The sequence below is a fragment of the Salminus brasiliensis genome, chromosome 3 (assembly GCF_030463535.1).
Source record: "Salminus brasiliensis chromosome 3, fSalBra1.hap2, whole genome shotgun sequence".
In the NCBI taxonomy this organism is placed as follows: Eukaryota; Metazoa; Chordata; class Actinopteri; order Characiformes; family Bryconidae; genus Salminus; species Salminus brasiliensis.
In genome coordinates, this window is record NC_132880.1 from 35,495,134 (window position 1) to 35,505,408 (window position 10,275).

The following is a 10,275-nucleotide window of genomic DNA, read 5'->3' on the forward strand; positions in this document are numbered from 1 at the left end:
TAAGAAATGGCAGTTTGTTGTTCAAGTTGAGGTCTAGAAGGCCCGATAGACAGGCAACGTAAAACCATTGACTGCAAACAACCTTCAGAAAGATTTATCAGAATCTGGAGTGTTGGTGCAATCTTCTACTGTGCAACTGCAAAGAACTGCAAAAATATTGCCTTCATGAAAGAGTCATCAGCAGACCTTCCATGTGTCCACACCACAAAATTCAGCATTAGATGTTTTCAAATGATCTAATCAAGCCTGGTGTGTTTTGGGGGGGAAACTGATTTGAACTAATAAGAATAGAATATATTGGCCACAATATATTGGCAGAGGTATGTTTGGAGTGAAAAGGATGCAGAATATAATGAAAAGAACAGCTCTTATTAATCATGGTGTGGCTTGATCATGCTTTGTGCTTGTGTTGCATCCAGAGGTACGAGGAACACTTTCATGGTAGAGCATCACACAAACTGTAAAAAGCTGAAGATGAAAGAGGATGGCCTCTGCTGCAGGATAATGATAATCAACATCGATTTAACAGTTTATCAAGTCGAGGAAATGGCTTTCAGTAGTCAGCACTACGTCCTCTCGTAAGCATACGTGTCCGTGCGTGCGCGTTCTCGTGTGTCGTGTCTTGGAACGTGCGCGCGGCCCCTTGCGTACGTAAGCGTATGTGTGCTGGCGTGCGCGATCCCGTGCTGTAAGATGGCAGCAACCTGGCGAGCCGCAGCGCTGGAGCAGGCCGAGCTCGTATCGGATCGTCTCCGGCGGCTCGCGTCGTCCGGGCTGCATTTCCTCAACAATGAGTTCGGACTGGACCTGGGCGTGAACCCGGACCTCTGGCCGTCATGGGTGATCCTCTCAGCGGTGCTGGTCGGGCTCCTTGTGGCGGTGTGGTGGGTCGTGGCCTGCGGCGGAGCCACAAGGAGAAAACGGCGAACCGGTGCGAGAGAGAGTAGCGTCAACGTCAGCGTTGCCGTTAGCGCGACGGACGGAGGCAAGACCCCGCCGGCGAAGACGGTTAGGACCGAGGAACCGAAGAAAAAGAACAAGAAGAAAGCGAGCGAAAAGGTGCGCAGCCCCGGTTCAAGATCCGCTCCCAGAACAGTTAATCTGTGCACGTTGCCGACAGGCGGCTAGCTGTGCTGGCTAACCTGCCTTCCTGTAACTTCATTGACTTCGACAGATTCGACAGTACAGGCACAGATTTGTGTTCCTGGTGGGTAGATGTGGCAATTCCCCGTCCAAAAAGTAAGAATCCAGCCCGAGGTTTTGCTCCTGTGCTACAGCAGATCTGCTCAGGTGGTTGGAACAAAATCCCGCGCTGAATTTTTACTTTCTGGATCTGGATTTGCCACGACAGCTGAAAGCATTTAGCTAGGTCAGTTTTAAAGCATTTCCTGAAGTACTTTCAGATTTTAGGACTGATTTTGAAACGAGCTGTTAAACGAAACAAGTATGAAGTAAATATTCTAGCTAAGTTAACGTTATTTAATAATAGTAGCTAATCTTCTGAAAGCGCTAGCTAGCGGTTAGCTTAGTGCAAAGTGGAGCTGTGGTCGGTGTCTTCAGGCTGCCGAGATGTTTCCTCGACGTGTTACTGTAGGGATTTCCCTTTAAGTCCTAACTGAGGACATAAGCGGCCACACGTAGATTTAGATAGCTAACTAACTAATCCGCAGTCTTCTCCAACTTCGTCTTCTGAGAGGAGGATGATGATGATGATGATTCACAGATTTGGCTTTTTTAGCTGTTCAGTAAAGACCCCGTTAAGACCTCGTCATGCTTTAGCGGTGTTCAGAAATAGCGCCTCTTGCGAAAAGTGCAGAGCAGGAATAGTGTTTGACCACTATTTTATATCCCTAAAATACCTAGAAACGGCGATTAATTTTGGAAACTATCTATTAAGCCTTTATGACTTAAAAATAAATATAAAAAATATAAATAACTAAATCTTTAAGGTTTTATGACCTATGGCAAAAGTATTGGGACACTGCCCATTCATCGTTTCTTCTTAAAATCAATGGTGTTAAAGGGTTTTGTTGGAGTAAATGACTCTACTGTTAATGGAAGACACACTACTAGATTTCAGAGCATTGATGTGAGGATTTGATTGCATTCTGTCACAAGTTAGTGAGGTCAATGTTGGATGATCACCACCCCACCTCTACCCAACTGCCCAGCTCATCTCAAAAGTACAGCTCAACACAGGAAGGGGGGGGGGTTATACCCCTTTAACCCACACCTGGCGTTAGACATGGTGTCAATATGTTCAAGTTTATCTGCTCCAGTGAGTCCTTTTTATATTGGCAGTACTTGCCTATGGGGACTAGAGAAGCTGTATGCGCATTTGCACATCTGTGTCAGCAATGGTTGCAACTGAATGTAGCTGAATGCATTCATTAGAAGGGGTGTCCACATTTAGTGTATTGATGAGTGAGGCCCGTTGTTAACCTAAGGGTGCTCTGCTTGAACGGAAAAACAGAGAATCGTAACAGAATCAAGCTTAAAATGCCTGGTGCAGTCTTAACCACCAGTGTCAGGACATCCCTATAAAATGTTAGTTTGGTTATTTGTAAGCAGACAGCTAAAATTAGTAGTCTTGTCTTTTTCATATAGCTTGTATAGGTATTGAAAGACATGGGCGGTGTTAGGACATTGCAGGGGAAACTGTCATTTATATTTAACAAGTGTCTGTTGTCTTTTCTCTGCAGCAGAAGACCCAACCAAATGGCCGGACAGTCACTGAACCTCGGGAAGAAATCAAAGCTGTTCAGGAGATCCCTAAACAGGCAACCCTGCCACCGCCACAAAAACAACCACCACAAAAGCAACAAAAACAGTCCCAAAAACAACAACCATCGCCACCACCAAAACAACAACCATCGCCACCACCAAAACAGCAACAACAACCACCAAAACAACCACCACCACCAAAACAACAACAACAACAACCACCACCACAAAAGCAGCAGCAGCAGCAGCAGCAGCAGCAGCAGCAGCAGCAGCAGCAACAACCACCACCACCAAAACAACAACCACCTCAACAACCACCACCAGCAGCACCACCTGCTGACAATAAAGCTGATAAAGTAAGAAAATGAACTTTTAATAATTTGACTAACAGCTGATTACTGCTTATTTAAATATACTGTACATTGCGCTGTAAGGAAACAAAGGCCTCTGCTTGAGGACAGGGTCAGAAATATTTGAAATATAATGGATGATCTTAATTTAAACTTGGAACAGGCCAACATGCACCATTTTATTTTTAAGTTGTTTTTTTCCAGTTTAATTTTAGCGTTAAGTAACTTAAAAATAATAATAATTAAGATTAAGTGCATTCCCACCTATCCAATCTAAATTTTATTACCTGTTAAAATGTCCAGGTATTGTAAAATTCATTTTTTGCCATGTTGCCTATCTCTGTCCACTCATACCTGAAGTTAATTCCATTGAGGGAAGGCATCAGTTCACCACAGGTTTACTGTACTAAATAGTAAAAGTAAAGGTAAGGTTGTCTGTCTTTTTTTCATTATTTCTGTAGGCCAAGAAAAGTAAGAAGAAAGCAAAACCGGAGGCCAAGCAGGGCCAAAATGTTACCACCGCTGATGGAAAGGAGCCTGATGAAGGTATGGCCCTTGGTATTGGTTTCTACCACATTGTGACAATTGCACATTTTCAGAGAAAAGGTTAGCTTTAGAGCTTAGGTTTTTGCTTCATAAGAATTACTTGATGTTAGGATTTGGCTTCATGGCATTATGCCAGTAAATTATCACTGATTATACTGATCTTTATTCTTGCTAAAGTTTGTAGTTTCCATTGTAGCATCAGTTTAAAAAGTCTTAAAAGAATGAATCCTTATCCTTAACATAGTTTCCTCTTCTACTAGGTTGCCCTAGTAAAAACTAAAAACAGCCCATTGTATACTCAGTTTCTTAATGTCATGAGAATCAACTGATTTGCATATCTTCTCCTATTTAGTGTACCACTGTTCAGCCCTACCAATTTAAACTGCTGTTCTTGGGGGTGTTTCAGCTCTGAGCGTATTTTTAATTTAGACACTATACAGGATGGCAAATAAGAACAGCTCATTTGTCTGACTAAAAGGTACAATAACAAAAATGGCCGTATTTGTTTTGCATGGTAGAGGTTTGGAAATGTTTGGAACATAAAACTTGACAGTTGCTAAAATTTGAATCCTAATATTGAGCTGAAATGCAACACTTAATTTAGTTTTTAGCTAAATGTTTTCAGCATATATTACAATTATTGTTTGTAAGGTGCCTGGGAAACTAAGGTCAGTAACCGTGAGAAGCGCCAGCAACGCAGGAAGGAAAAAGGCCCTGGTGATTCTGGTAGCCCTGTGGCTGGAGACCGAGGTGGCAAACAAACAGCGCAGCCTGTGGTTACAGCCCCTGTAAGCACCAAGAAGAACAAGGGTAAGCTGTGTTGAAACTGTAAATGTTTCTTGGTTTTTTTGCTTTAGTTTTGGCAGTGGATCTGTGTTGGTCATCTTTCAGAATTAAAACATATATATTTTTTAATTAACAGTTGAATTGTGGGGGTGTTTACTTATATCTCTGAGTTTGTAGCTTTTTTTGGGACCTGAGAACTAAGTTTGTTCATCTTTAATCTTTTCTCTTGGTAGAATCAATGAATACGAAGACCGAGAAGAAGGAGGCTGTTGTAACTCAAGGTACAAATGTGGATTTGTCAGTGTAGATTTTACATTTTCTGTGCAAGTGCTGCTTGTAAAAACTAAACAGCTTACAAATTTCCACTGTCTACAGCACTACCCAACTGGACTACTATAAGCTCTGTGAATAGTGGAGGTTGGAATGAAATGTTGAAGCTCACTCCTCCAGTGAGCACTTCAGATGGTGAGAAGTGGTCTGTCAACATGAAGAAATCTGGAACCCTAAGGAACTCTGAGCCCTTGAACCGGGGACAAGAATCGGAGGGTAAGGGATTATCATGAATCATCTGACCTTAAAGACAGAATAATATTTCTAAGCTTCACATTAGCTTGCATGTAAATTGACCCCAAATGAATTGTTTTACACAGAATTATCCCATCTCTACGTCTGAAGTTTTTGACACTTTTTGTGGAAGTGGAAGTTTCCTGCAGAAGTGTTTTTACCCTGCCAACAGTCTGGGGCTGATTTGATATACCCATATGTCAAAATGTTTGTGGACACCCCTATTAATGAATGCATTCAGCTACTTTCAACTACTAAGTTGCACCCATTGCTGAAACAGATGTGCATACAGCTTCTAGTCCCTGTAGAGAAGGATTGCCAATAAAATAGGTCTTTCTAGAGCAGATATGTGAACCAATTGGCACCATGCCTAATGTGATGTGTGGGTTAGAGGGATATGAAGCAGAGAAACTGTACTTTCTGGTTGTGTTCCATCCGATACATTTTAGATGAGATGGGGGTGGTGATCATCCAACATCTTGACCTCACCTTATTTATCTTAAAAATCTTTGAAAGAAATACAGACCATTGATTATGGAAAAATGCTAAATAAATAGCTCACAGCTCATAAATGTGTGTATGTGATGCTATTGCTCAGGGTCGTGGGCTGGCATTGATGGGAGAATTAAGGCTGAACGAAACACCGTGAATTTCATGCTTGGATTAAACCCAACAGGTATTTACACACTATATAACTGTGCAGATGGCTTATTGCCAAATGCAATGGTTAAAGTAAGGCCAGGTCTGAGATACAGTGGGTAATCAACTTTGCATACCAAATGTGAGGTTATGTGCCACACTGACAGTCTGTGAACATATTGCTGTGAACATAGTCCTTGTTTTAGGGTTTAATAGAAACGTTTTTGGCTGCTTTAGGACATTTATAATGCAGTTTAATGGAATTTTCATGCAAGCTTGCATCTTTTCCCATGTTGTGCATGTCATCAGAGCAGTTGATTCAAATATATTTCTACCTAATCTATAGATATGAATTGGAATTGTTTTTTTTGTTTTTTTTCCTAATTCTCTCGAGTGAACAAATGAAGGACGTTAGACAGATATTATTAAGGAGGTAGCAACCATAACTTATTTCCCAAGTTAATTATAGTTAAAAAAAAAAAACAGATCATGCACCTTCTGTCTCTCAGCTGGAGATCCTGTGATTCAGTCTGCTGGTGACAATGGGAAATGGGAGAATCACACTGCTGTTGACAGCGAGTGGTCTGGATTCAGTAAGAGAAATAAGTGTTCATTAGGCTGATCAAATAGGAGTGCATGGTTTAGTTGAAAGCACGTTATGAAATGTTTGATAGTGATTGGAGTAACCTGATCGTTTCAGATGGACCTGGGGATTTAAGTTCTGATTGGAATGCTCCGGCAGAGGAATGGGGGAACTATGAAGGCCCTAAAGCAGAGACACCTGCTGTCCAAGAGACACCTGTTTCCCAGCCACCAGTGGTCAGTGGAAAAAAAAGAAAGCTTATGCTTGTTACAAGAGGTGTTTTTGGATCCAAGTAATACTAATTGTGTGGTTTTTTTTTTGTGCAGAATGTGGCTCAGTTGCAAGATTCGGATGACGATAAGGAGAAAGGAGATCCTTCTGGGAGTGGCAAGTCCAAGAGAAAGAAGAAAAAGAAGAAGAAACCAGAGGATGAAACAGCTGTTTCCCAGGTGAGGTTGTTGTTGTTGTTTTGTTTGTTTGGTTGTTTTTTGTTTGCTTTTTTACACTGACTGTAGAAACATGGACACAGTGTTTCCATTGCCTTCCATTCTATAGAAATGAAGCCTAAATTGCTCGCCATGTTGTAAATTTGCATCCAGGAAATGCACGGTAGAAATCATGAGGCAGAGCCAGACACACATGTTCATTTGGTTGGACCTGCCCCTATCTCGCAGACCAATTATCTCAGACTACAGCACAGCCTTACAGTTACTGTATGTGGCATTTTTTTTTTTTTTTTTTCCCTTGGTCAGTAATTATTTTGCATCAACAAACCATTGTTTGGCATTTTCTAGTTTTTTCTTCTTAAATTCACCTTTAAAGGCACTTGTGTGTAAAAGATAATACCCACATGTTTATATCAAAATATCCAGAAGCTGATTGTAGACATTCCTAATATTTCCTGTAAAAACACTACTCATGTGGATGAGTAAAATGGATTTACCAGAGTCACTATAGTAGTGAATTGTATGAATGAAGTTGGTATATAAACAAAGATGAGTTTCAGTGTCCATTGGTCAGTTTCACCCAAAACAGACAGGCGCACAAATCCACCAGTTAGACGTGGAGAGGCAGGTCACATTCTCAATCTTTATTACTTCTGTCTAGTGCTTAAATAGCTGGAGACATTTCATACATGCTACAAATTGCTTCAGATTTCAGATACTTGTTAAGAGGTAATAAAAATGGTACAAATCCGTTTACAAATCTGCTCACAAAATGGCAAAAGTGCCAGCATAGCGGAAAAAAAACCAAACTTGAAGGAAGCGAGATTAGAGATTCACCAGGTTCACAATTTTTTTTTATTGTTTATTTATTTATTTATTTATTTATTTATTTATTTGGAAACTAAACAGCAGAGGCGCTAGAATGTGGTGGCCTCACTTTTGAGAGGGGTTGCGTTGTCCATGCTTTCTACAGTCATTGTGAACCGTTTTGCTGTGTTTTATTAGGCAAGAGAATTCACATCATGGCTGCTTGGCAGACTTGTGAGAAATGAAAGGCTAATTTTTTAAAATGGCAGTCAAAATGCATAGTTTCTCAAATTGAAGATTAATGTTGAGTTTCTGGTTCTCCATGAAATATGGTTTGTTGCAAATATAACATTTTGTGCACTTTGTAGGTGAACACCGAGGTTTTACCTGCACCTGCAGAGAGCAACACCATTAAGCCCCGTCCTCATGTGCCCCAGGAGGAACCAGCCAAGCAGAATGTTATTCCACCTGCCAGTCAGAGTGAGTACTTCAGAAATGGAGTGGTTAATGTTATTTTTAGAACAGTGCACTAGTGAACCTGATTTGCTTTAAGGGTAAATTAAATAGCTGGATTATAGTTATTGTTAATGGACGAAAGCTTTCAGAAGATTCAGTACATTTTTCATCATGTGTATGTCACGTGATTTCAGCATACGTAATGTATGATGGTCAATGGCTCCTAATTCTCTGCAGTTGTAGTCTCTCCCTTTTATTCATTCCACTCCAAAGTATTGCTTTAAAGAAGCTAGAGTCACCGATTCTACTGTAGCTACGGATGGCTTATGAGCAGCCTGCTGTTACAGATGGTTTCATAGGTCTAGGAACGGCATTATTGGCATAAAAAAAAGTTATGGAACTTTTTGTGCAAACATTTATTAACTCGGCATTGACTGATTTACTTGTTGGATGTAATTAACTTTTCCAGATGTAAAACTTTGTGTACAACTGAATAAATGACTTGATAAAAGTTTGATCTTAATACATTAAATGTGTACTAAATCATCTGCAATGCAGTGTGTTCTGTAAAAAGGGAATAAAGCAATCAAACCCATAATGTATATATATTTTTTTCCATAGAAAAAACTGACCAGAATTGGGAACCACCGAAGCAAGTTCAGAAGAAAAAGGCCAGAAGAGAAACATGAGCAACCTTGATATGCAAAGAATTGACAATGTTTATGCAATAATCTCAGAGTACAGAATTTTATACAGGAAATTTACTGTACAAGTCAAAATTCCAAAAAGCATCAACACTGAGTTGGAGCAACTCAGCCAAAAAAAATATAAAATGAGTTAAAAATAAAAAAAAAAAATAAAAAATCAAAATACAGCAGAAGAGAGTGATCCAAGGATCAGGAAAACTACTTATGTGCACTATGTTACACTGAAGTTTGTAAAGGAATGATCGTCATCCTTGGCATCTCACACACTTTCAGTGCAGCACATGAAAGATTATTTTCCAACTGCTACTTTTGCAAACGCTTATATGCCGGAATATGAGATGTTTAATATCGTTTGGGAAATTGCAAATTTTAAGGATGTTTACTTTTTTTTTTTTTTTTTTTTTTGCTTTCAATTAATTCGTTTTCTGTGGCACTTTTGTACCGCTGAATTGAATTCAGCCGTATTGCAGTGTAGCAGTTAGTGTTAGAAGCCACTGAGAGGCACTGCGAGTCAGTACGAGTTGTAATGAAGTACTTTGTCATCGGTAGGGGCAGTGAGAGATTGGTATTACTGTATTTTTGTGATCTGGCTTGGAACAAAACGAGAGTATAAATTACTACAGAGACTTTTCTAACACTAGAACATTTCCTCAGTGCTTTTTCTTTTCTTTTTCTTCTCCCTCCCCCTCCCTTCCGCTTTCTTTCCTGAGTAAATTTTCCCATGAATCTGTACACACCTTATGAGATGTTTGCATTTTCTAACTTTGTCAACATTTTTGTTTTCCCTCTCTTGCAACCTCTGTTGTAGAAAAAGCCACGCCATATGTACAGACTTAATAAGGGCTTTTTTCTATAATTCTCTTTAATTGCACTGTGCTGAAGGTTGTAAAAGTCTCTTTTTCCTTATTTTCTGATCTTGTTGAAATGTGAACGTTTAATTCCTGTTTCATTTTTTTGATATCTTGTAATGAGTAGGTCAAAGTGATTTTAATGGAGAGAGAATGAGGGATCAGAGATGGTAAGAGCAGCTTTACTTCCATGCTACTTTAAATAGTATCAGTATCAGGAATCTGTTGCCTTAATCTGTTTTTTGTAGTGTATGCATCTATCTCTCAATTTCAAGTCTTCTTAACAAGAGGTGTGGAATTATCATCGTTTTATTTCAAGTTTGATGTCAGAGCTGCACTTACTGTTGCACGAATCTTAGAACCGTTGTAATTGAATAAGTGTCCAGTTTCTTTGTCTACTCATACAAGTAATACTCTCTGAATAAAGGCTTTAATTGAATGATCATGAAAATGGATATCGCTGTGAGCAACGCTGCAGCTTTTGCTAGATTAAAAAAAAAAAAGTTTTTTTTTTGTTTGTTTTTTCCTCCCCTTCTCCTTGTTCTTGTAGGCTTTGGGCCTTGATTTAAATGCGTCCATATGTGGATTGACTGGGTGTTCATCCCATGGTCATTTTTGTAAACTATGGTAGATCCTGCGTATCTGAGGTACTCTGGTTTAGAATCAGACACCTGCCTTAGTTTTTCATTAGAGGGGTGACTAAACCGATGTATTTATACCTGTCTCCGGTTTATGGATGATTACTGAAGTCAATGCAATATTTCTATGTTGATTTGTTTAAAAAAAAAAGTAAATAAATGAGACATTTGATCATTGTTA

General features: G+C 39.6%; 1 protein-coding gene across 4 annotated transcripts; it reads left to right on the plus strand.

The window, feature by feature from the left end:
- Positions 1-661: 661 nt before the first annotated feature.
- On the plus strand, positions 662-10,275 carry mtdha (metadherin a). 4 transcript variants are annotated; one of them, XM_072675984.1, is made up of 12 exons: positions 662-1,059; positions 2,703-3,080; positions 3,536-3,620; positions 4,272-4,430; positions 4,640-4,687; positions 4,782-4,952; positions 5,569-5,646; positions 6,119-6,202; positions 6,310-6,428; positions 6,519-6,641; positions 7,814-7,925; positions 8,523-10,275. In XM_072675984.1, exons 1-12 carry the CDS (start codon positions 694-696, stop codon positions 8,588-8,590), a joined length of 1,791 nt encoding a protein of 596 aa, XP_072532085.1. In that variant the 5' UTR covers positions 662-693; the 3' UTR covers positions 8,591-10,275. The 4 variants fall into 4 exon arrangements, with proteins under 4 accessions (XP_072532085.1, XP_072532086.1, XP_072532087.1 ...); XM_072675985.1 differs by having other exon boundaries at positions 2,706-3,080; XM_072675986.1 differs by lacking the exon at positions 6,119-6,202.